At 40.4% G+C, this 27,096-nt stretch overlaps 1 protein-coding gene across 1 annotated transcript in view; it reads left to right on the forward strand.

Annotated features, from left to right (window-relative positions):
• Window positions 1-4,020: 4,020 nt before the first annotated feature.
• nr5a2 (nuclear receptor subfamily 5, group A, member 2) overlaps window positions 4,021-27,096 on the forward strand; it is a 43,742-nt gene continuing 20,666 nt past the window's right edge. Inside the window, exons 1-4 of the mRNA XM_068707500.1 lie at window positions 4,021-4,683; window positions 7,800-7,918; window positions 11,442-11,583; window positions 19,393-20,105. Of these exons, the coding sequence (XP_068563601.1) occupies window positions 4,602-4,683; window positions 7,800-7,918; window positions 11,442-11,583; window positions 19,393-20,105 (1,056 nt within the window). The 5' untranslated portion in view covers window positions 4,021-4,601. The remainder of the gene's footprint in view (window positions 4,684-7,799; window positions 7,919-11,441; window positions 11,584-19,392; window positions 20,106-27,096) is intronic.

The following is a 27,096-nucleotide window of genomic DNA, read 5'->3' on the forward strand; positions in this document are numbered from 1 at the left end:
AGAGCGTGGTTGACGTAGACTTCACTGACACACGAGGCACATGACTTGCGACTGACGAACAATTGACGTGACACAATGTTAATGTTTACTTTTAGTTTCGCAGGAGACACGAACAACAGTCTCCTCAACAACTTTATTGTGTTTGTCCTTGCGCCTGCCTCGTGTGGACTATCCCGCACTTTATATTATATCAGTTGTGTGTTTACATTGGAGTTAGTTGCAAGCCTGGTGCGTCGCATACAAACGCCAAAGAGTAGGCAATGGGAGTGAGAACTGGTTGACAGGAGAGAAAGAGGATGTTGGACAAAATCCACAGTCTTCATTGTTTGCAAAAATACATTCCAAAGATCAACTAGATGCTTTACCGTAATAGGAAATTATTTCCCAACATGTTTTCTACATGTCAATGTGGTGTTCACAAAAAATCTGATAATGCAGTTTTCCATTTCGTTTGATTACATACTTTTGGTTCACAATATTATAGCTTTCTTTTTCCTCCACTACCTTTACCTGAATCTACTTCTTATAGTTTAAGAACTCTGCTGATCCTTTCATCATTTTCATGATCATCAGTCATGCTATGTTTGTGTCACATCACCACCGTCTTTGTTTTGTGTTATGCGCCGTTGCTCTGTACGCCGGGTCCTGTAATATTTTTAGAGCAAATGACTGTTTACATTATGTCTTCAATAAAGAAAACAGAGGGAGGTGGGGGGAGAGGTGTGCATGCAATTGTGTGCGTGTGTGTGTGTGTGTGTGTGTGTGTGTGTGTGTGTGTGTGTGTGTGTGTGTGTGTGTGTGTGTGTTTCAGGCTGGTGGGCTGAATAGGTGATTTCCTGGGTATGAATAGCGAGTGTGTTGATTATAATTTAATGATGTTAGTGTGTGTTACAATTACAAGGCTATTGTTATTTGATCAGAACAGATCAGTCATACATGCAGACATACTACACTTCATGAACACAAATGAGCACAAACAAACACACACATACTCAGACTTCCATGCAAACAGCACATGTCCCATCAGGTATCCACATGGTAATATATACATAGAGACACACACGCTCACAACAATGCACAATAGTTCCTCATTAGATTGAAAATAATAGACAATCGGTTGTCTGCTTTAATAAATCAATGCATGTAAAAATATTTGTTTTACAGCCTGGAATATTGTATCTGAAAGTATAGTCAATGTGTGTGTGTGTGTGTGTGTGTGTGTGTGTGTGTGTGTGTGTGTGTGTGTGTGTGTGTGTGTGTGTATGTGTGCGCGACATTCAGATAAATCCAAACTTGGAAGTGAAACGTGGCTGAGAATTAGTCCAAAGTTTGAGTAACATGGTCGGCATGACTTTTTATTTATGTTACTTTTACCACCTCAAACTGTAAACTGTCGAGATAAAGTGTCACTTAACAACCGCTCTCTCTCTACAGTTTCAGGTGTCAATGATTTTATTGTAGTTGTGAATAATAAACAAGCCTTGCGCTCTCCAGACTGTTCGTTTGTCTGTTGTCTGTCTTTTCATGTTTGAACCTTATGACCGGTCTTTCATAGATTCCTTCTTCCCGTGCCCCTCATTTCATTTCAACACAGTTCTCCCCCCCCCCCCCCCGCTCTCTCTCTCTCTCTCTCTCTCTCTCTCCCTCTCTCTCTCTCTCTCTCTCTCTCTCTCTCTCTCTCTCTCTCTCTCCATACAGGTTAATCATTCCAGTGTGGCTATTTCGCCAGAGAAGGTCTTATCAGTCTCTGTGTCATTTTATAACCTAACCTGCATCCCCCCTCTGAGCCTCCTGCCCCTACTTGTCCTCCCTCTTGTCATCCCCCTACTCCGCCCCCCACTGCCTGCAAGCAACCCATCTTTAACCAATCACACCACAGCATTAAGAGCATGCTGCTGATTGGTGGAAGATTCTGCACCTTGTCCAAATTGTGGTTGATGTGCTGGTCACTCAATGATGACAAGAAGAATCTGTATCAGTGTTTATTTTTGAAGGGAGGTTGAGTGGCTACTGGTACTGGAATAGGAGAATTAAATTATTTTCATTTTATTTGAGTCCACAGCAAGTTTACTAACTAGTTATAATAATGTATTGTCATTAAATGGCTTGCAACCCACTTGTTTGGCCCTACTGTTGCAGGTGAAAGTGTGAAGGAAATCATTGTACAGGGGTGAAATTTGATTTTTCTAAGGAGACATTAATGAAGCTTCAGTTGGAACTCACTGATAACAAAGATTGTTAAACTATGACAACAGGATCAGGTTAGCTCCACAGTAGACATAATCAGGTCAGGAACGCCTGTTTTGGTATGTGCTGACCATGTTTGAGCTTTTATGTAAAACAGTATTTGCAGCATAAGCACATTACAACATGAAACATGCTTTCTTTTGGATACAAGCGATAATTTCTTGTAGCCAATGTTGCCACAGTCAAACTTTTGAAATTTTTTTATTGAAAAGGCTGAAATACAATCCGGATCACATATCAAGATATTTCTTTAAAAAGAGTATGCACAAATAAATCATATGTATTTATAAATAATTAACTGCATTATAATATAACTGATGCTAAAATGAGATGCAACAGGTCGGGCTGTGTCAAGACAAAGCCTCTGCTATTTTTCTACATGAGCTTTAAATAATGTGTTGTATTTGTCCTGCTTTTCAATATAGCTTCAAAAGATTTGCTTGTGCATAGGTCTTACAGAAAAATAAATTGAACGAAACTGATTCAGTAAACGTTTCCCTTAGAATTTAAATTGTATGCTTACAAATTATAGAAATAGTAAAAAAAATAAGAGAAAGTGCGTTGAGGAATTTATTACAACAGTGGTTAGTTCCCCTTACTGTGCTTGGTGGTGATTTTCCATCCTAATAATACCAACATTGTATAGGTTGATAAGACTAATACATGATCATATGATATATATCATGATCATATATACTATCATAATTAGCTCTGCTTGTTGCCCTTGTTATACTGGACGCGACTACACGTGTGTGGGTGGAGCGTGCCCTCTGCGACCCTTCAGGTGTGTCTGGCGGTCTGCCCCGGGACTTTTCCGTGTCTGTCCCTGCTCGTCCGCCCCGAGATATTGTGTCTCTGTGAACTAAAATAAGTGTGTATGTGTTTGTAGAGCATGTGGAGAGGGTTGAGGGGACGAATAGCCCAAATATTAACTAAATAATTTCTTGTCTTCATGTATTTAATTTGGAATAGACTAAATAGCCAGAGCTCAGCCAATTACTGATACTTATTCAGAAGCATAGGCATAATATATTGCGTAAGGGGACCCGAAAATAAAGGCCGTTATAAGCCCGAGGTCGGGCCTGCTCAAGTTTTCTATAATTGAGCAAACAAACCCAAAAGCTACTTGGTTATATTACTTTTTGTAATAGCTTTTTGATTTTGGCAGAATTTTGATTTATAAAATGCGATACCCCTGTTAGAAAGAAAGAAAATAAGAAAGTAAGTACATTTTATTTATTTTTTTATGACATTCTAATGATCAGTGGGACCGTTACTCGATGATCACAGAAGCAGAAGACATGATGCTAAAATTGATTATTGAGGTCAACAAAACATTGCATTAAATTACTTCAGATACAAAAAGATATAGAATGTTATAAAAAACAATAATTTTAAGTTGTAGAATCATGCGTACCGGCGTGCATTGTTGCATGCGTGAGTTGCAGACCCTGTAATAACACGCTCCAATCCACGTACCTCGCGCGCTGCCTTTGCGCTCCGTGCGCTCATGAGTCTGCTCTCACATGCAGTTGCATCACCTTGCTTGATTTCCTTGTTCTCCCTCCACTTTTAAAGTCCATCATTATCGGGATTAAACAGCTGAGATTTCGGAGACACGGAACTGGAGGGTTTGTGGCGATGTTTCTTGGTCTCCTCGCCTGATTGGATCAGGGAAAGATGATGTCAGAGGACCGCATGAGCCCCGGATTGGAGGGAGAGGAGTAAACAAAGCCGCGAGGAGGAGGAGGAGGAGGAGAGGTCTCCACATCTCCAGACAGTCCGACCGGCACACCGAATCCGACTTTACGCACAGAAGGGGGCGGCCCCGGTGGCGCGTACTCGTCTGCTAAAGCCTGAAAGTTACACTGAAGGTCCCACTTTCATGGGTGACGCGCTAAAAAAAGAATTTTGGAAAAACTAAAGGGAAACTCACCATCGTATTTCAATCCGGACGCTGTGCAGTTTTCTCATTTGAGTAAGAGACCGATTCCCGAAATCAGCACGCAACTATTCCTGAATAACAATCGAAGGAATCACTCGTGTCTGCTCCGCGTTAGTATTGATCTTCCGTGCAAAAATGCAATTTTGAGAAATTACATACATTAAGTTAAATCAGAACAGATACCGCTATGCAAACAGGGCGTTTGAAGCCAGTCTGAATCGTTCGAATCAGACTTCGTATTCGGAGCATGGTCCGATAAGTGGACGACAGAAAAGAGACAAAAAGTAAGAAATAAAGAGCTTAATAGACATTTGGAACACTTTCAGCTGTTTGTGGGGACATCTGCCTCTCACGTCCAGGTGTCCCGCCGAGCGGTGCGGAGTCTCCAGCTCAGGCCGGCAGCGCTGACATGCTGCCCAAAGTCGATACTGAATCACTGGGACTCTCTCGATCGTATGGAGAACAAGGGCGCATGCCAAGGAATATGCAAGGTAAGAACTGTTATTCATTTTCATCTCGTAAGACTACAACATATGCCCTTCCACTTTCCAGAACGTTATCGGAATGGAAGTCCTCAGCGCGTATGTCACCAAAAGTTTTGAATACGCGTGTATCCAACACATTTTCTGCGTAGGACAACGTAGGGAAATGACTAATGATTAGACAATTTAGGCTATTATTGCATGATAAACGTGTAAAGTTATCAGGTATTTGGAGCTCATTCGTTTTTGAGATTTGGGGAATTTCTCTTATCATGGTTTGGGGATAGGTGTTATTTTATCAGAATCTTTACTACGATACTATCTTTACTATGATAACAATTATAAAGCATGAATGCAGATCAAACCTGGACACACGTTTCAATGGTTTGGCCGGTGATCAAACAATGATTATACCCAGGCACTCATGCTGGAAGTGTGCGTGCGCCTGGTGCGTAAACACGGCGAAACAGAGCAGAGGAGATCTGTGTATTTAACTTTTTAATATCTGTAGTATTGGAATGAACCACATTCTACTTCGTCTTAGTAGAATGTTCAGAATTGACTCTTGAGGTTGTCTGTGTACAAACATTAGTTAATGCATAGTTTTTGCCAATTTATCAAAAAGAACGAAAGAAATACAGAGCATAATTTCACAGGTTTCATTTAGTGATTTGCCCCCTTCCAATATTTGACCTCGGGACAATGAACTTTAGTCTAAGAAGCCTTGTCTAATTTATAGCCATTGTAAAATGGTCACAATTGTGTGACAAATTAAGCTAAACTAATTTATATTTTTTAACAAATTCATATTCTGTAATTTATTGAAAAATGCCTAAAAATTAATTCAATTTATAATATCGCTTTTACGATGTATGTATTTTTAATTTGTTTTAACATCTCACAAATGAACGTCAATCATTTAGTTGCTTTTGATCTTTGAATGTGTGAAATTAGGTTTATGATTTAAAAAATGTGCAGCTCTGATTGAGGGGAAAAAAATCGGATTGGGCTTATTTATAAAACTTCCCTACGGCATATATAACAATATGTTTCTTGATCTGATTCTAAAATAAAAAAACACATAAAGCAGCGTGAATTAAAAAAAGGGGATGACTCCTCTGCCAAGATAATCTCATGTATCCCCCTAATTCCCCTCACGTCATTTCACAGCAATATAAACGGGCAGTCAATTAGCCCGGTCTTGGTTTACGAGACGCTGATAACATACACTCACAAGTCAAGGAGTGTCTTGTTAGAGAGCCCGTTATCTACTTTTACGCAGGGCTAAAAACAAGGTAGCTCGGACTGGAAGAGGTTTTCCCTTGGAATAAGCAGCATTTTCTACAAATTTCTAGCTTTTTGGAAATTTGAGCAAGTAGCCGTCGAGGTGAGAGCCAGCAGGTGAGAGACCGTGTTGTCCCGGTATGTTTCTGCACCTTCTAAAGCAATGTAACCTGCACACACTGTGTGCACAAACCTCCGCTCGTTTGAAGCAAGGATGCAGGAGGGTTCAACTAAACTCAATTTGGCCAAATATTTCCATCAAATAAATTACGTTTATCTTGAGTAATACAGACATAACCCAGCTTATTGTGCTTTTATAATTCATTGAAATAGCAGAAGCATAGATTATTTACAATTTCAAGGGAGAAAATATCTGGCTTAAACCCACAAAGAATATTTATGGAAATATTCTTTATTTGTGGCATTAGTACAATGTCCAACAAGAGCTACTCATTTATTTTCATTTACCACGGCCTCGTCCACTGCATAACTGCCACCAGTGCGCCGGTTATGTTAATCTTCTTTATTAAAATGTGTCCAAATCTGCAGCCTGATAACAGCCCCTACAAATGTTCTCCTTTATGCGCTAATGGGCAGAAGAAAGTTCGGAAACTGAGTTTTCTTTGAGCCTCTGTGGAAAAACCGGCAGCTCGGTGGAACTTGTTGCTTCAGCTGGAATCTGCAGCGCGGATCCCAGCAGGGCAACGCGTTAACAAACCAGAAATCATGTCTAATTAAAAGGTCTCGGTTAGCAGATGAGTGGATTTTGAAGTAGAGCAGTGGGGTAATATATGTGGAGGCATTGGAAGGCGTCTAGATGACTAAATATTTCCACTTTTACAGCCACATCCACTGAGGTTTTCCTGTTTGATCCTGGCTGCTTTTTATGATTACAACCATAAATGCTTTTGTAACTGTTGTAAATGTCAGTCTGGCTGTTTGCTTAGGGCTGTCACACACAGTCTTATCAATGCAAGTATTTTAATACGCAAGGCAAAGAGAAGTACAACAAATACACTGACATTATAATCAAATCGAAGTGTAATCAGTTTTAAATCTTAATAAAAGAAATGGCTAAATGTGTTGGTACATTTCAATTATTTCTAAATTGATTTTCAAATTACAGTAATTGATTATATATAGAAACGACGAAGTCAAATTATATTGACGAGTTGTTAAACGTACTATGTTCTTCCCCCAACACACGCTGAAAGTCACATTAAACGGTTGCCTCGGATTTTGCATCACCACAACACATAAAAGCAGCAATTGGCCTTTAGCATTGCAAGATTCTTCGACAGGAAAATAATGTTGGCTCAAGTTGGTTTTGCATGTTTTTCTCCTAGCCTGCAGAGATAAGGGCTTCTCTGTGTGTCTTCATTTGTCTGTGGGCGGTAACATATTCTCCTTCAATCCTTAACTCTAATATCTCACCATTTCCCCCAGCGATTCCACGACTTAGATGCATGCATATTTATGAGACTCGCTTTTTTATATTTTGGCTTCTGTCCGCAACGCATGTAAAAGAGAGGGCGGCAACAAGGCGAAATAAATGGTTGCGTCCTTTCAACTCACTCCAAAACCGACTAGTCATCGTCGTCCACCCCCCCCCCCCCCTCCCCCCCCCCCCCCCCCCCCCCCCCCCCCCCACACACACACACACACACACACACACACACACACTCAAATTAAACCTCTACAAGTCCAATAGAACTTTAAAAAACCTCATCCAGTTCCGTCGCGTGGTTCCCCGCGGTTCATCTTGATGGATGGAAGTGGGCTTTTGGAAAAGAGATTGCTCAGCACTGACTGCTGTCTGTGTGTCCGTGTCTCATCCTCAGCCCACCAGTTAAAAATGATGGACTACACCTATGACGAAGACTTGGACGAGATGTGTCCCGTTTGCGGAGACAAGGTTTCAGGGTATCACTACGGACTACTGACCTGCGAGAGCTGCAAGGTTAGTGCCCTTATTCCCCACTCCCCAGTGGAAAAGCATTACACTATTGCAATGATATTGTAATCATGGTGGCCTTTCCGTATCTGCTTTGATATCTACAATATTCAAGTGTCTAAATTAGTTTTTGGTAGTGAGGTTTGTAATTATTGGTGTTATTATAAAGTTCTTGTAGTGCATGGAAGCCTGTCAGTCGTAGGTTTACAGTGGCTGAGCATGGTTTGATTGTCGCCTGTGTGTATTCAGTGAAGCTGTGATGTGTTCATGTGCTGTTTGGCATTTTCATTCACTTTTATTTTACTTGAATACTCAAACTGCCATGTTTTGTACTATGCAATTTTAAAATACAATCAATACTAATACTACGGATCTTATATTTTTCTACAGCTGCTTTACTTTAGTGCATTAATCTCTCTGTTCATCTGTGGAGATGTATTTTTGCAGTTATATTTTTGCACGCCGACATTCTTGTCCAGAGTGACCTGCAACAAGTGTAGCCGTACAGTAAAGATTCAGTTCCTCGTCATTAACATTAAAGAGAGAAAAAACTAAACAAAGGTAAAGAGGCCAAGGTTCAAATATTGTTGCGACAAAGCAAGCAAAGTGTGTGTGTGTTTTTTTTTTTTGTTGCAATTTTGGCAACCACCAAAAACAGGAGGTGGGGGAGGAGGTTTTAACCCAGGAAGCAGAGTACACAATAATACCGTCTCTGTTTGTACTCGTCTGTATCCTACTGTCTAAACTCTCATCACAAGTTCATTAAGAGAACAGCAACATTGTCTGGCTGCAAAATGTTTCCAGGTTAATAATGAGGCTACCGCAAAGTAAACTGTTGCTGCTATTATTTTGAGTTCTATCAACAACCTATTTGTCCCTTCCTGCCTATTTCCACTGTTGTCCTCAACACTGAGCTATTAGGCATTGCCCAAGTTCTTTGGTTAGCCCAGTAAAGCTGTCAGCACAAAATTAAGCTAAGACAACTGTCTCTGTGTTAACACTATTCGCTGTAAGAGTCCCGCTCACAGTATTGATGCCGCAGCGCACATTTCTTGCCTATGTGGTCATTATTCAAAGCAGATGTTATAGATTTTATCCCATATTATGACCTTGAGATGCTAAGCACTTGCTTGAAGGGAGACGTCAGTGGCATCTCTGCTGCTTTTCAGACTCAGCACAAGCTCGTGTTGGAGAGCCAATCCACAAACACATTTCCCAGTTTAGTTGAAACGCTCTGGTGTGTGTGTGTGTGTGTGTGTGTGTGTGTGTGTGTGTGTGTGTGTGTGTGTGTGTGTGTGTGTGTGTGTGCGTGTGTGTGTGTGTGTGCGTGCGTGTGTGTGCACTCATGCAGGATGTAGATGAAGTGTTTTAAAAAGTGCTGCATATCCTTGTTGAAACATGAATGATATTGATAATTACCTGAAGCTCATCATTGATTATCTCTAGAATGCAGGCGTGACATTGTCGGAGCTTGACTGATATATCAGTGTGTTGACATGTTACAGACTCATATTGGTATTAAATACTCGCTATCGGTTAGGCAGTTCAATCCATCTCCAGTGTAATAATGGAGGTTCCTCAGCTTCACGAAAAAACTGGGGGGGGAGCAGCTACATTTAATTCTTAGTTTTCTATTAACATAAAAAAAAAATACCTTTGTTTAAGTTTGTGTAATGCGCTACCGGAGTAAGTTTCAGTTTATAAAATCCAGTTTTGAAACGCAAGATTCTTTAACCTCATAATCCTACCACCTCATACACACCAGACAGTGTTAGTTCACTCTACTACACACATAAAGTAAACATGGGACCACATACTTGCTGGAATAACAATAACAAGCTGAAACGGGCTTCATGGACCTCATTGTACACAAACAGGTCATTCCCAGCGTGCTTCATTTTGGGAGACTGAGACTGAGAGAGCAATAGCAGAATAATCCTAAAATACTGGCATTACAAGCAACTAGTAAAAAGGTCAAGGTCAGAGCTAAAGTGCACAGTGGACATATCAAAAATATATTTAAGATCTGCGAGAAGTTTAAGGAAAATAAATATGAGCAAAGCCAGGGATTTTGTCTTTATTTCAAAGCTAGACAGAACACATATTACAGCAAGTGAAGAGCATGGAGACAGGGATCAGAGGAGATAAAGTGGTGATGTGAGTCATGTTTCTACTGCTTCTTTGTTGGGTTAGGTAAAAGCAGTTTCTTGGTTGCTGTATTTGTGCAGAGAGTGCATTTTTTGAGGATGGAATTCCAAGGTTAGGAATACCCAATTACTAAGATTATTTTGTCAAATAAAAATTAGACTTTACTTTTCTGAATAATAATTGCAGCTAACCATTTCAGATTATTGTGATAATTTCAGACTGTATTTTAATTTGCGTCACATGTTTGGGTGAAAAATATGCAAACGTTGCTTGCAGCAATCCCTTTACAAATAAAAAAAAATGGGCCTTTTCGAGTGCCTTTTCTTGGTTTGAACTGGCGGTCAAATGAAAGCTTTTCAGGGATGTTGTCCGCTTAATCTCCAGGTGTGATGTTGTGTGGTTTTTCAAGCATGTTAGAATTCAGTTTGGTTCAGATATTTATAGCGCATGCTGTGCACTAAATGGAAAATTGGAGAGAAAGTTCTCTTTGAAGCATGGATTTTTTAGCGCTGAGAAGTCGATAATCCAAAAACGAGTGCAGCTGATTTTTTTTTTTTGGAGGGATCAGGCAATGCAGATTGTCAATTAAATTTGGGTTTGGTGAGATATTGACAGCAGCACATTCTTTTTTTTTCTTCTTTTTTTTTAAGGACCAGGTTTAAGGATTCTCCTCCCTGGTTATAGATCTGGAATACTTTAATACCATCTTCCCCTCGTTTGATTTTCACTGCTGCTGCCTATAATTAATTACATGTTGCAGGTATGAATCTCTGTAATCCTGGAACTGTGAATTATGGATATAATTTATTGGATTTTTTGGACTCCTGTGCTCATGTTTTTCAATAATTAAGTGGAGAGTTAAAAAAGATGCTTTCCCCCGAAAATTCTGGAGTCGCTGCCTGAATATGATGAGATATTAATAATACTGAGAAAAGTAATGTCATTTTTACAGGACACTAATTCAATTTTGTACACTTTATAAAGCAGTACAATAATGCTGTGAAAACACTAAGTGGGGCAGGTATTTCTGTTTTGCTTCTTTGTTAAAAGCTAATTCAAATTAAGGTATGGTGTAAATGCAAATTTATAAATAATTTCCTTGACTTTCCGTGAGTTTTCCACATCATTATGAAAAAACAAAGACTGACATTTGTTTCATTTGTAAGAAGTGCGTATTCATGCTCTGCTTTATTTTGCATGTGCATGTCCGTAAAGCATCCCAACATCAATTGGAGTGTAGCTTTCAAAACTTCCCCCTATGTGTGTGTGTGTGTATCCATTAAGCCTGTCCCTCTCCATCTGTCTGGGAGTGTGAATGGGCCAATTACCATCGCATTGCAGGGGTCAAGCGGGTTGACGTCTTAATTGGTTCTCTCCGCAGGGCTTCTTCAAGCGCACCGTCCAGAACAACAAGCGCTACACATGTATAGAGAACCAGAGCTGCCAGATTGACAAGACCCAGAGGAAGCGCTGCCCGTACTGCCGCTTCCAAAAGTGCCTCACCGTCGGCATGAAGCTAGAAGGTACGGCAACATGTTTACTTTTCTACAGTTTCTACAGTGTTTGGCTCATGGCTCAATGACTTTGAACTTCAGTTTTGCCTCTGTAATTCAACGTGTTTCCAGTTTAAACATGAGGTGACAATGAGCTATAACCTATAGGAGAAATGTTCAACAGTGTTTCAAAGTGCAGCAATGATTGGTAGATAATGTGCAGCTGTCAAAAGTTTGGGATTCTTCTAAATAGATAAATAGGACACAGTTGTTGCATAAAGGAGAAAGGGGTTTCATGTCCAAACCACCTGTGATGATGACAGACTGGCCACTAGGATTGCAATGTGTTGCTCAAAGGCTCTAAGACAGAACAGATGGCTGTTAATAGTACTTAACATGCAACGTGCTGTAACCAGCGCTGGAGGAAGTACTCATATTGTTTGCTTGAGTAAAAGTATCAACATTACAGATTTTAAATTACACATTATGAATCAAACATGCTAAAAGTATCAAAAGCTAAAGTAATTATAATACAGAATGTCCGCAGTGAGTGGATGTACTATTTTACTGTTGTAAGAGTTGGAGCTGATTTCAAATATGTTATATAGGCTACTGTTCGGTAGTTTCATCTTTAAAAGTGCAATATATTGTATATGCTTATCAAATTATATGTAAAATCTTTACATGTAAAGTAACAATTGTGGTAACTAAAGCTGTCATAAATGTAGTGGAGTAAAAACTACTATATTTCAATCTGAACTGTAGCAGTGTAGAAGGATAAAGTACAGTAAAACTGGAAATACTCAAATTAAGTACCTCAAATATATACTTAAGTACAGTACTTGAATTACATTCCATCACTACAAGACATAATCTAGGCTGTCAAATGCATTCGATAGCCTCTAGGATTTTTTTTAACATTATATTTTAATCTGGGAGAATATTTGTGTTTTTTAAAGTGCACATTCATGATACTGTTTGTTTTTTGATGTACGATTTCTATTCTGGGCTTTTACACCAAACACCAATCACAAAAATATGATCTAGAATTAACAGTATGCATTTGCAGGAGTGGAAAAGCAGATACAGTTATTGCTTTCTGTGTGCTGCATTATATATTTTTTTATATGATGCCTGTTTGTAATTACTGTTGCTGATAGTTTGGGAGGGAAAATATAGTTGGAGGTTGATTGCTTCTGGATTTCCACAGAGGTGCTTGAACAGTCTGAGTGAAATGACAGAGTTAGTCTTTTCCTTTGATCCACAATTGAACACAGTTAATCACAGCACATTCACCTAATTAGACTTTTTTGGTGAAAATATTCTTCCCATGATCAATTTGCATGTGAACAGTTTCCTTCTAAATTGAAATGTCCACCATTTAGGAACGGTTGATACCTACTCTGACATAATAATTGCCTGTATGGAGGGAGAATATTATATTTATTTAAACATTTAACAATGAACATCTCAGTAATGTCGCAAATGTCTACCTAGAACTTTGTGAAGTGAAACCTTTCATTACTACCAAAGCGTTGAAATCCAGCATTGCTTATTAGTATTTTAGATGGGGTCAGGGGGAGTTAGGGGGTATCTTGTAGCTGCTGTGCACTTAAACTTGCCAGACAGAGTAATAGATAAAATATTAAACTTGGCGGCAGAGCGAGTATGGTAATGATGATACTTTTGGCCGGCCGTTTCGAGGCCTCTTTGTTTAATTTGAACGTGGCTCAGAAGCTTGTTCAAACACGGCTATCCAGAAGTGACAGGACGGCAGGGCAAGAAACATTCTCCAATGGTCAAAGATAATATTTAAAATTAAATATTTTTCCACACATGAGTTGACAAGTTTTATTCTGAAATCGCTAATTTTGGAGTGGATAAAGCAACCTGAAGGTCATCTTTCAATACGTGTAAAATGGGGGTTAAAAAGCTAAAAATAATCATTTTTATTTTCCGTTAACCATGAAGCTGTTATAATACTGTCTTCTAAAAAAATACTGCAATTTGTTTTTCTTTGTGTAGTCTTTTAATAAGAGTAGGCGTTATTCATACAGTTTCAGTCTAATACTGAAACAAAATTCTTCACACATTTGTAATTTAAGCCAAATTAAAAATCCCTAGGCTGATCACATACAATTGAGAAAAGTTAATGTATTAAAGAAGTAAGACCCTGGGAGGGTGAAAGTAGAGCAAAGACAGCCTAACTAAAATCTTTCCGGAGGCTTCTTCCCTTTTGCTGCCTTTTGTGGTGTAATTAATTGCTGTTAATTGTGAATGGCCGCTGGGCAGAATGTCCCAGCCTGTCATTTTCCAGCTGACACGGGTGGGGAGGGGGTAGCGTTTGATTTGTTTCACTGGCGGTAGCTTTCAGCTCGGGGGCAAGACGGGCCCTGCAGCACTCTGTCAGGGGCCAGAAGCTCCAGTGGGCGACTCCTGCCATAACCAGTAAAGACGTCCGATACAGAAAGGCTGACAACCCTCCCCTCAGCACACACACACACACACACACTATACACTATACACACACATACAGCTCGCCCTGGTAAACACATACATATATTCATGAGAAGCCCAAAAAGGTGTTCAGAAGGCCACGGGCAAGAGGAAGAAGCTGTCATTTGACCTAAAAAAAAAAAAAGTGTGTACAATAGTGGTGAAAGAGGAAAGGAGGTTTGGGGTCATGCGCCTTGTTATTGCAATCTTTTCATACCATTACACAGCAGCTTGCAGCAACATGTGAATTCAAGATATCGAGACTAAATGTGGTCAAAAAAATGTGAGGAAAACTTTCAAGTTGACTGAAAGTGTTTTGTTTTTTTACTGTTTACTTTTGACTTTCTGGTGTTGCTCTATGTCCTTCCCGTTTGTTGATAAGTTTGCCAACCCATGGGGCGGTCTGTGCAGTTTGCTGTGAGGGTGGTAGCAGTGAAGAAGTGTGTGTCTGCGTGTGTCAATGTCTCAAAGTTGTGGGAAGGCAGCGAAACAAGGCGATATGTCAGACAGGCTCATATCAGAGTGATATACAGTAAACAATGATGCAAATATGTCTATCACCCCATCCCAGCATTAAGAGATCAGTCGTATTATCTTGAGCTGATAACAGAAATTGTTAAACTTGACGCCTGTGTTTGCGTAACAAAGGAATGCTTCTGGGGCATATCATATTCTCCTCTGTGTGCCACAGGATAAACGGCTTATCTCTGACCTAGTGTGCAACATCAAAATAAAATAAAAAAAACTCTTTCCAGTTACTGCATCCACTTTGAGAGTCTAAGAAGGCACAGGTTTATCCATTCAATTAACACTCTTTAACCTAGTATCAATTAAACTACATGCCATCAGTTTTAACATTTGCCAGTATTATTTTACAAATCATATTGTTTATCATGAAATTATAAAAAGTTAAATATATGACCATATTTATTAATAACATTTGTCTATAAAAACTTTCCAGTTACTGTCAGGAGCACACACTCTCTCTCTTTCATATACAGACACACAATGATGACTGACCCTGGCCGCCACGCTCTCATTTCACCACACAAACACACACACGCTTTGGTGCTGTAAGAAACTGTTGCATCTTGGTATGCACTGTAGCGTCTCAGCTCTCACTGTTGACTCATTGAGGAAAAAGAAAAAAAGCCACATCCCACTAAGGTTTGACCCATTAGCACGTCATTCACTAAAGCTGATGAAGCGTGACGTATCTGAACAGCTCCCACTGGCAGGATTTTCTTTTTATGCTCGCTAGAAGTTGCCTGGCATCACATGCTTCACTGAGCTGCCTAATATTTTCCTTCACTTGTGTATCATCTTAAAGACAGGGCGTAACAGTGGTATTTGTACACTCTGGTTCCACTGTGCGCTATTCAACCAAGCAGAAGTTAAATCTTTTTTTTCTTAATAACCATTGAAAATGAAAGTTAAAGGACAGGCAGATGGTGAAAAACAACAAAGAACTAAATGTATTGTTTTACTCTCTGGTTCCTTTACAGTTTTGAGATGCTGCATTTCAGATATTTTTTGCGTTTAACTCAAAGTCACTCATCGGCTTACGCAATTTTAAATCTATTTTTTCATGCAGTTAACCCATCATCAAATTTAAAGTAATCAATTAGTATACATGCAAAACCTCTAAAGAGCCATTCAGTACAAATTATCGACACATCTGAGTGTTTGTATATTCTTCACTGTATCGCTCTCCCTCTGCGTCCACTTTTTATTTCCTCCCTGTCTCCATCTTTCTTACTCTGATTTGTCTTCCATCAGCCTCCCAGTACCTGCAGTAGAAGCCAGGGAGCTGTCCCATTACTTATGCATAGGTATCATAGGTATTCATGTGTGTGCATGGGATAGGGCGCATCCGGAGCAGGGGCCGGGGCCCCGACATGACAAACAGGGTGTCAGCAAGGCTCCGCGGGACCCATTAATATGCTGGCGGTCGACAGGGATCCTCACCTACGCGCGCTTAATATTCCTGTATATTAAACAACCATAAATCAGAGGATATAAGCGCTGAGGAAGGTTGTGTGTGTGATGTGTTTCAGTGTGTTAAGGGTTATGTGTGCAGAGAAATTTTGTGTGTGAAGGATGCTGTGTGTGTGTGTGTGTGTGTGTGTGTGTGTGTGTGTGTGTGTGTGTGTGTGTGTGTGTGTGTGTGTGTGTGTGGTTGTTTGTGTTCGTACATGTTTGAGATGGTGTGTACATGGGGTACTGGATACTTTTGGGAAAGAGGAACAAGATTTTTGGTTGGGTCAGTGTCTGAATTTATGGATGTGTGTGTGCCCGAGTATGTTTTTGTGTGGACGTGCTCTCAGACAGTAAGTCGGGGGAATTCAGAGTGGAAGACAGCGTCAGCCTTTTAGCATTTCAGCCTGGCTTTAGCCCCAAAGCCTCACTGCTAACCCACAATATCCCCAAACCAAATCATTTTCACACAAATAAAAGTTTCTTCTCATATATTCAAACTTTTTCCTTTGGGATTCTATCTGTTCATATATACATATATATATATATATATATATATATATATATATATATATATATATATATATATATATATATATATATATATATATATATATATATATATATACGTATATACATATATATATATATATATGTATATATGTATATACGTATATATATACGTATATATGTATATACGTATATATATACGTATATATATATATATATATATATATATATATATATATATATATATATATATATATATATATGTCCTGTTTTTCTTTTGGCTTCTACCTTTGCACTGAGCTAAGTACTCCTAGCTGCACTTTCCAGACAACGCCTGTCAATCAAGCTGAGTGTGCAGCACTATAGTCTTTATTGCTTGCTGTTGTAGGTGGCCGACTTTCTTGTTTGCCTGTTCAGCAGTGGTGTCTGTCATTGCCAAGCTAACTATTCAGTTTGTGTTGTTTGTGCCAGACAAACCACAAACATCAAACACACAACTTTCTTGGCACCACAGAAACCTACCAGTGAGTTTAAGAGTGGAACAGACAAGCTTTTCTGAAAGGGAAATTCAATTAATGCTGTGTTTTATAACATGCAAAATGTTTTCTCTTTTCACGCATAAAAACATTTACAAATTACTACCATACTACTAATTTGTTTTAACCTTGTAACCTTCTTAAGCTGCAGTGTCATATGGCAACTTTGTCATCATAAACTAAAGCTAAAGCATCTAACTCATTAACATGTCTCCACCTCAGTCAAACGCACACATTCATCTTCTCCCCCAACACTCGCGCATACACTGTCCTGCTCCCCTCTTCCCCTCCCCCTTCCATATTAATCTGTGTTACATGCATGCAAATCACCTTGTTTAATTAGAGACAAAGAATCTGTGTGTGTTTGTGTGATATTCATGATGATGTGGTTCCCCGGGTCCGAAGCAGGCATGCAGGCAGTCGGGGCCTAATTTTGTTTTCCCAGTAGGGCCAACTATTAGTTTCTCAGCTCATTAATTACAGTACACTGTTGTGGAGAAATCATTAATAGTTAAAGTCGCCCTACAATAATGTATAATGGATACATTTGACGGCTCCTGATTCCTTGTTTTTTCCTTTGATGTGTGATACATTTTTTAATGGTCATGACACTCTCTGGGCCTCATTGAATGGGCAGTGGAGTTGACCTCAAGCATGTTGGGAAATGGTTGTGTGTGTTTGTTTGTGTATATAAATTGCATTCCATTTGAGTCGTCGGGGGCTCTCAGAGGTGGCCAAGCGTCTGGCCTGCTATCTCTCGCTGTGTGATCTGGGCCAGTGTGTGATGCTTCCCGTGTGTGCGTATGTGTGTGTGTTTTCTCTAAGAATGTCCAAGAAAGAGTCAGCATGTGGGTGTGAGTGTGTGAAAGTGTGTGTGTTTGTATGTGTGTGTCTCCACTCTCGGCTCAGATCAATGGCAGACACTTTTGTGACGGAGGTCATTAAAATCACTCCCAAGGCAGCTCGGAGAGTGTGAGTGTGTGTGTATGTGTGTGTGTGTGTGTGTGTGTGTGTGTGTGTGCCCCTCCTCACCCCCAAACTCTGACCCCCCACCCTCCCTCTCCACATCTCCTCTTCAATTTTCTTCTTCTGTTGTTTCATTCATAAGTCAAGACATCGTGAGCTGCAGTGGACTCAGCCTGACTTGTCATGTTATCTGACTATTTACTATGTATGATCACGGCAAATGTTTGCACATGTATTTGCATATACAGTTAAATATGTGGCTTTCTTTATATTGAACACAATGAATATAATATCCAATAGTCTACAGTATTGGTATTAGGGAGATTTTTTCTGTTGCATAGCCTCCCAGACGACCGTTAGCTCGTTACACGCTGGGCTCGGCAAGCCTCGTCAGAGTAAGAGGTAATTAAGTATGAATAATTAACACCAGCGCCCCCCGACTGGGAGACAGCAGAGAAGCTTCCCCGTGGCAGCAGTCAGCCAGATCACACATGGCCCTCGTAGCAGTCCACTGTGTGCCCATCTCGTTCATTAGAAATACCCACGGCACAGACTCGTTGTGATCCTCACCGCAGGATCCTGCGCTGAGGGGGGGAGGCAGGGGGCATCATGTTTGGTTCATCAGAAAAAAAACAATTTGCTTATTGTCACTCTTTTCAGCCTTTGGGGATTTTGTAAAGACAAAGGTTTTCTGCTAATGGATAGTGACATTTTAAAATGTTTAGATATTGCAAAATCAGATAACATTTTAAAATATGTATTTTAAAATGTATGAAAGAGGGCTTTCTTTGAGTCCATACAAATATCTACCTATTGAGGTGTGCGTTTCCTGAGTGGTAGACAGAGATAGCCAGCTGTACAATGATCACTTAGCTGAGCGGTTCATAGAAGCTTGAGTCTCTGGTCAATGAGTAACGACACTATCTGTTAGACCTGTGGGGTTTACGAGTCAACAGGTAAATGTCAAGTGTAATCACCACAGGTAAACCTTTGCCCTACATACAAGTTACAAATGACGGGTTCACTTCCATAATGCTTGTACATACATGGACAAATCTCACAGCATCGCTATAGTACGTAAAGAGGGATTTGATACGTAAAAGCATTTTTAGCATTTTCAACTTAAGTCAGTCACCTGCAATCCTCGACAAACTAGTTTTAATTTTTTCAGGTTGTGAAACCCTTTTTTTTGTATATATGGTGGATTTCTCATTCCTTATAAAACGCTAACTTGCTTAGTAATAATTGTGCGTTTTTGCATGAAGACAAGACAAAAGATGAACCTACTACAGAGCTAATATTGTCCTCTTCCTTCTTGTCTTCTTTTTCATCTCTCTTTCCATCTGTCTGTCAGCTGTGCGGGCGGACCGCATGCGAGGTGGTCGCAACAAGTTTGGCCCGATGTACAAACGTGACCGGGCCCTCAAGCAGCAAAAGAAGGCGCTGATCCGAGCCAATGGCCTGAAGATTGAGGCCATGACTCAGGTGATGCAAGCCGTGCCCACTGACCTCACCATCTCCTCAGCCATCCAGAACATCCACTCGGCCGCTTCCAAGGGCCTTCCACTGAGCCATCACCCGGGCCACCACACAGGCCACCACCACCACCACCACCACCATCATCATGCCACCGCCCTGCCCCCCACAGACTACGACCGCAGTCCATTTGTTACTTCGCCGGTCAGCATGGCAATGCCACCACACGCTGGCAGCCTGCAGGGCTACCAGGCGGCCTATGGACACTTCCAGGGCACGCGCACCATCAAGTCTGAGTACCCAGACCCATACACCAGCTCGCCGGAGTCCATCATGGGCTACGCCTATGTCGACGCCTACCAGACCGGCTCGCCGCCCAGCTTCCCTCACTTGATCGTGGAGCTGCTCAAGTGTGAGCCAGACGAGCCACAGGTTCAGGCCAAGATCATGGCCTACCTGCAGCAGGAGCAGGCCAGCCGAGGCAAACACGAGAAGCTCAACACCTTCGGCCTCATGTGCAAGATGGCCGACCAGACACTCTTCTCCATCGTGGAGTGGGCACGCAGCAGCATCTTCTTCCGTGAACTCAAGGTAGGTTTGCACGATCCATGTGATGAGAGGGATTACGTTTGTAAGTGAGGAGAAATATTCATGAGTTATCTTATTTTCATGGTTCTGGCCATCCTTCCTATTAATTATGAGCATGCTACTATTTTATCTTTAATTCTATTTCCAGATGCTCTGCAGGCCTTCAATAAGTCATCCTGCATTTTGTTTCAATGCTAAATCTTTCACCATGTTGTCGTCTATAATTGACAGTACTTTACACAGTTTATGAACATCATGTGCTCAATCCTTTATCTTCAATAGGCCTTTAATCTTCCTCTTTTATGCACTGGCTCAACACTAATGCAGAGTACACAGGGCTGTGTGTGTAGGTGTGTGTGTGTGTGTGTGTGTGTGTGTGTGTGTGTGTGTGTGTGTGTGTGTGGGGGGGGGGGGGGGCAGCTCGTAGCTGCCACCTCTGTCTGTCCCACTGCCTGATCAAAATACAGCAGCCAGCCACATTTACCCTGTCGGCTATGGGCTGTGAAAACTGTGACTACAAGCTTCAGGCACTTTTCATACTAACAGGGTCCTAGTCTGAGGGCTTTATGTGAGCTGCATACCACCCATCTCCCCTTGAAATATCCCTCAGATCTAAGTGGGCACACACTCCGTGATGATAAGAGATGTTGGCTATTAGCATATTGGTAAAAAAAAAAAAAGCTGACTAAATCACGCAGAGAATAGTGTCACAATGATACTATTGCTTCAATTGTAAGATTTTTTTTAACCTTCCGCTATTTGTGATGGACATTCTTTTAAAGGCATTTTCACTTGGTAATGTGTCATCTGCAAAGTCTATTAAAACAACAAAATCTGAGCTCAATCCCAACTGACCAGTATTAACCATCCGCTAACGCCTCACTGTAAAACTGTGATAATTCCCGCTTATTCATCACAGAGCCCAAGGGAGAGTTTGTGTGCTCGCAGCTTCATTTGCTCTGAATGAAGGTTAATATTCAGAGCGACATGAAAGGCGTTTGATTAGTCTGTGCTTCACCTGTTTTTCTTCCCGTTGTCTGACTCCTTTGTCTGTTTGTTTCACATTGCATCGCCAAAGGCTCAGCTGCATATTCATGGGCACGGGCCTGTTTGCAAAATTCCCTCCAAATATTTCATAGTATTTTGTTTTTAAAGGGGAAAATAACAAATGAGATAAATGTAATATTAAAAACAGAGCCAATTACAACACTGACGAGTCCTTGAAAAACACATGTTGACATTTAGCATACGCCGTGTCCCCGCTATTGACATTTTCGAGATCTGTATTTGCATTCAACTGGGGTGCGCAGTACTTCACTTATATATACACACACACACACACACACACACACACACACACACACGCTCGTAAGGTGTGGCTACAGCTAATAATTGTGTGTGGTTTGCCCATTAACTTTGAACGATCATTTTTGCTCCACTCTGAACTCTCTATTTCTCACACCCTCGTCCTAATTCAATTATCTCCCCCACTTGTGTTTGTCACTCCCTGATTTGCTGCTGAATGAAATGTCATTATGTTTGCCTAATGAATAGTAATTGGGCTGGGTGCCTGTTACAAAGGTAGAAAATGACCTGAGCTCTATGCAGTTGCAGTTGCACAGTCCTCATAGGTTTAGGAAAGGTGGGAGCGTATTCCACTTGAACGAGGGAGATAATTGAACTGAACCCTCCTGCAGTATTTTTAAAGAGCCACCTACCTAAAGCACAAGGGGGATTGATAAAGTCCTTCCTTGCTTGTTTCTCATTAATAAATACTGGGAGAACTGCTGAGCAAGGCTTAGTGTTGGTGATGGTGAGGAGAATAAGCAAACGGTGAGCAGGCCAGACTGATATTGAACACATTTTAACTGGCTTTGTGGATATTTTTGCGATACACTTATGGTTTTGAAACACCTCCCTCAAATTGTTTGCCTTAGAGGTTTTATTTTCAGCTGAGCTGTGAGGTTTAATTTGTTTATCGATCATAATTGCGTGTTGAGTGTGTGTAACGTGCAGTGTGCGTATGTGTGTGAATGTGTTGCTATTCTGTTCTGCTGCCAGCTTTTATGCGTTTGCTACTGCAGTTCAACACCAAATTACAAAGAAAAACCCACCCAGGACCACTGCCATCTCCACTTTATCTCCCTGTGAATACGTCTCCTTTTGTTTATGTGTGTGTGTGTGTGTGTGTGTGTGTGTGTGTGTGTGTGTGTGTGTGTGTGTGTGTGTGTGTGTGTGTGTGTGTGTGTTCATACATAGGAGCACATGCAGGCTAATGGTCTTGTACTGTTCAAGCATGACAAAACATTGCCAATGTTAGAGGATTTATTTCCTTTGATACTAAAAATGTGTACACTTTTCTTACTGTATGATACGAAGGATACAACTAGCTACTGCAAATAGTGTGTGTCCCGTTGTTTTAAGATATTATGCTTTTGAATCCACCTGACCTTTGACATCTCCTTTAAATATGGATCGGCCTAATAAATGTGAGATCGAGCCTGGGCCTAGAGAGACAGGATGCAGAGCAGAATTGAAGGTTTGTCACAGGAGTAGTGTGGCGCTGTAGGACGCTATAAATACACTTCATCTCACGCACACACATATACCCACATTAAGACACAGACACCGCTCACACATAACACACAGCCCCTCTCACTATTATTAGCGCCGTAAGAACAAAAGAATTTCTCTGGTAATAGAGCCAAGCTGGGAGGGTGTGTGCGAGGCGTCTGCCAAAAAAAGTGTTTAAAGATTTAGTTTCCATAAGTTGGCGTCGGTCACAGGACTCATAAATATTTAGCCATTAGGAGTACCTTCTAAAGAGCTCTCCCCATTCTTTTCCAATGCAGCGCGTTGCCTCTCTCTTTCTCCCCCTCTTTCTGGAAACAAGGCATGACTTGAGGGACGTTTATTTCTAACACCTTGGATCTGAGAAGATGGGGTGGGCTCTTATGTTACCGCCAACCTACCCCAGTTTTGAATGGTTTAACACATCAAAATTCAGGTCTGGTGCACTGGTTTTGAAATCAGAGACAAAGTGGTATGATGAGAGAAGGTTTTGGCAGGGTTGAGGTCACGATCAATATGTGATTTTAATAAAATTCTGAACAGGCTGAAGACAGGTGCGTGTGTGTATTGTATGTTTATGTGGGAGTTTATGTCTATAAGTTTATGTATGTCTAGGTTTGCACATTTTTTTTCATTGCACCTGCTAAGTTTACTGAGCCTTAGTTTGCGTTTTTAATCAGAGTTTGAGTATGTATTTTCCTTGACATCAATGCTGGATTTAGGTCAGTTGTTGTTAATGTATGGATTGTATTTTTTTATTGATAGATTGGATAGTTGTTAATTAATTTGGGACATTTTGTATTGTTATTTATTTCCTTTTAGTTTTTTTCAAATATACCTATGTCTTTGGAAAAATTCTAAAACCTTTTCTTTGAACAATTTACATTTTGCAGATGGTCGGCTTCATATTAAAACGTAATTTTAGATGCACAGATACATATTCATCAGCAGGTATTTTTAAATGTGTGGACGTGTTTCATAGTTTGTGTTCTGCATATGAAAGTATATTAGCAGGGCTTAAACCAGTATATGAGTGTATGAGTTCATACTGTACCAGTATTTGAGTGTGTTCTAAGGGGAAAAACGTGTTTGTCTCTCAGTGACATTTGCTATCACAGGGTACTCTGCCACCCCTCCCCTTCTCATCCTCTCCTGTCCTCTGTCCTGCCATGAACCCCTCCAGGAAAAAAATCGAATTGTAAGGCATTCAAGGAAATGTAGATTTCTCTGACTGAAGCAGAAATAGAAAAATCCAGCACTTAGCAAACACATCTAACTGAAAACAAAAACTAAATAAATGAAAGTAAAGAGGCAAGTAAATTGACATATTGGAGAAAAAAAAATGTTTAGAAACAAATTAAGCTAGCCTTGTATGGGACACAACTCAGATAAATTATAACATTTTTAAAATTAAAATAGTTTAGGTTAGTGGTTGATAAAATCTAAATACTTAAACCTTTGGAATAAAAAAAATGCGTAAATGCAGCCTTCTTAAAAACACCTCTTCTAATGTTCCCGTTTGTGCCGATTATGAAATGAGATGAGATATGAGATGTCTATTTACATTGTGTCTGTGTGCGTGTGTGGGGGTGACTCATACTGTAGCTGGTCCACTGCTACCCTCTCCTCCATTGTTCCAGTGTTGGGATGGCTGGCCTGACTCCCAGCCCAAACACAATGAGAGGGAGATTTTAGCAGGGCAATTGGGACTATTGATTCATATGTTTATATCTTACCTTCCTAACTCTACTCCCTTTTCACACACCCCCCCTCTTCCTCTCTGCACCCTTTCATAAAAAGGATGTGTGTCTGATGTTGGGACAGCAAGCACTTTTGTGTGCCTTGTCAACACTCAACCTGGAGAGGAGGGACCACGTCAAAAAAGACTTTTAAATAATCCAACGTATTAAGGCTGCTACAGTTTACTGTTTGGCTACAGTAAAGCAAAAATACACCTTTAGATATGCTACGCTGTCATTACCATTCAATGATCCATGTTTTCCAGGAGTTCTTTTTTATAAACATTCTTTCTTTCTTTCTTTCTATACCTCCTTTAACCTTAACCTTTTGACACTGTACTATCACTTCTTCAGGCAGTGATTTGCCAGAATGCCTTTAAACAACACCCAGAAAAGAGCTAATCAGACATGTACAAAACAAACATGAATGACGTAGTTAGTTTTTGTTCCTTGATGCATGTTTAAATCTACAGCCTTGACCTTTCCCCTAAAAGAACATGTCTTTAAACTGCAATCAGTGCAAAATTGTGTGATAGAAACCTTTGCTTCTCCATTCTGACGGACTGACACTAAAGCTGGTGATGCTGTGATTATTTAGCTAATATGATCCCCCTTGGTATTTGCATGTTCATTTATTCTCAGCAATAAGTGTTGGTAAAAGGTTTTGGGAGGACTGCCAAATACCAACAGTGTGTGCCATCTCCTGTCGACAAATGAGGCCTGACAACATTGTTTTGCGTTTGAAGCTATTTAAACCCACTTTCTTTTCTCTTTCTTTCTTTCTTCTGCAAAAACTCTAGAAAGTAAATTGCAAGTGCACCACAGATACAATAAACATGTGAAACAGTGTTTGCATGACTAGGCTCTGGGGCAGGGACACTAGATTGAGAAGTGTACCACGAAATTTCAAAGAGGATTGAAGCAGTTGTGAAGGAAAAGCGTCACCTTCCTTCTCCTTACTAAATGTCTCGAGTCAAATGTTGTGTAACGTTATACATATATTTAGTCCGTCCACCTGATAAAAGTGGAGCCGGGAGGAAAATATCCGTGGCGTTTTGAAATGTGGCTTTGCTGTTTATTTTAGTCATCCAGGGATCGTTTTTTGGGGGATCCAGACAGGTTTTTGTGCTTCTATGTCTCTTTCGTTTTTTTTCTTCCTATTTTGTCTCTCTGCATGTAGCGGGAATGGCAAAAGCAGAACTGAGGGCCATTAAGTTGAGGAGGAACTGTATTAGAAGTCTTGTTCCCTGGGAAAGCTCCCAGCTGAGATGGGACGGCCATATTGGATAAACAGATGGCTGGGGAAAGGAAAGGACAGGCGAGGAGAACAGAGGTGAAACAAAGAGGGGAGATGAGAGAGGGGACGAGTGAAGGAGGAATGTGAAGAGGGAAGGAAAGAAGAGGGACTAACAAAGAGGAAGAAGTAAGGCAGGGAGAAAATATAAAAGGTGATTTGATGAAGGAGAGGAGTGGAGGATGCTAAAAGACAGAATATAAATATAACGACAGAGAAAGAGAGCTGAGCGTTAAAAAAAGTCAACAGGAAGGGCAAAGGAGCAGGAAAGGGATGAGGTAATCTACATGGAACAAGATCTGTAATATTTACACCCAGAAATATACAAACATAAAAATAAATATAAATATATGTATAGTTCAGACTGTCTAAATATTTAGTAAAACTACAATTGTGTCCTTATTTGAATACAATGTGGACAGTTTTTCCATCAAAAATATATTTTCTGATATATATTATTTTTATTTAGATATTTTACTTTTCAGCACATCAATCACAATATCATGAACCACAAACTAATAAATTCAAACAAATAAAGAGTTTACAAAACATGTTTTACCTGTGCACCATCCCTGCAGTCAGATAATTTCAGAAAGATGCTGGTCATTAATTCTCTTCCAAGACAAATTTCAAAAGGTCTTAAAACCTCACAAAATTCAAAGAAATCCACAAGCATTTCAAGCAGTAGAATTATTTACAGCACAGACTCTTTCTTGCTCGTTTATTCGACTCCTCTAAGCGGCAGCATGTCAGTCAATCCCGTGGTATGACAGATCCCTGGGTTAGGGGCAAGAACAGGGGTGATGTTCACATCTCACACCTGAATATTCTCCACTTATAGATTTACCTGAGTGAATAATGTAAGGTCCTCTGATACGCCACACGCTGCCCTGCTGCATAATTTCCCCCCTTCCTCATCTTCCCTCTATCTACATCCATGAATATTACATGAATTTACTTTGGTAAAATTACAGTTACACCACCCTCCCGCCCAGGTCAGACTGGACGGTCTTTTTTACAGTCTAATGCTCCTCATGCTCACACACACTCAAACACACACACACACACACACACACACACACACACACACACACACACACACCTTCTTTCCATGACCTATCCAGGAGCAGTCTAATTTCCAAGGTGCAACCAAGCGCGTGTGTGCATGTTTGTGCATGTGTAAATGTGTGTGCGTGTTGGATGGGGGGGATGTATTGCTCCTGCCCTGCTTTGACCGCTGATTGCACCTTTACTTTTTTTTCTTCACACTCCATAACTGAGTGGAAATTAATAAGCCGTTTTAGGCGTGATCTGTGAACCCTGGGAAGTGGTATATATCTATACCACCTTCCACACACACACACACACACACACACACACACAGATTCAG

Source organism: Cebidichthys violaceus, unplaced genomic scaffold (genome assembly GCF_023349555.1).
Source record: "Cebidichthys violaceus isolate CVI_PGR_0920_01 unplaced genomic scaffold, fCebVio1.0.p SCAF_13, whole genome shotgun sequence".
Classification (NCBI taxonomy): Eukaryota; Metazoa; Chordata; class Actinopteri; order Perciformes; family Stichaeidae; genus Cebidichthys; species Cebidichthys violaceus.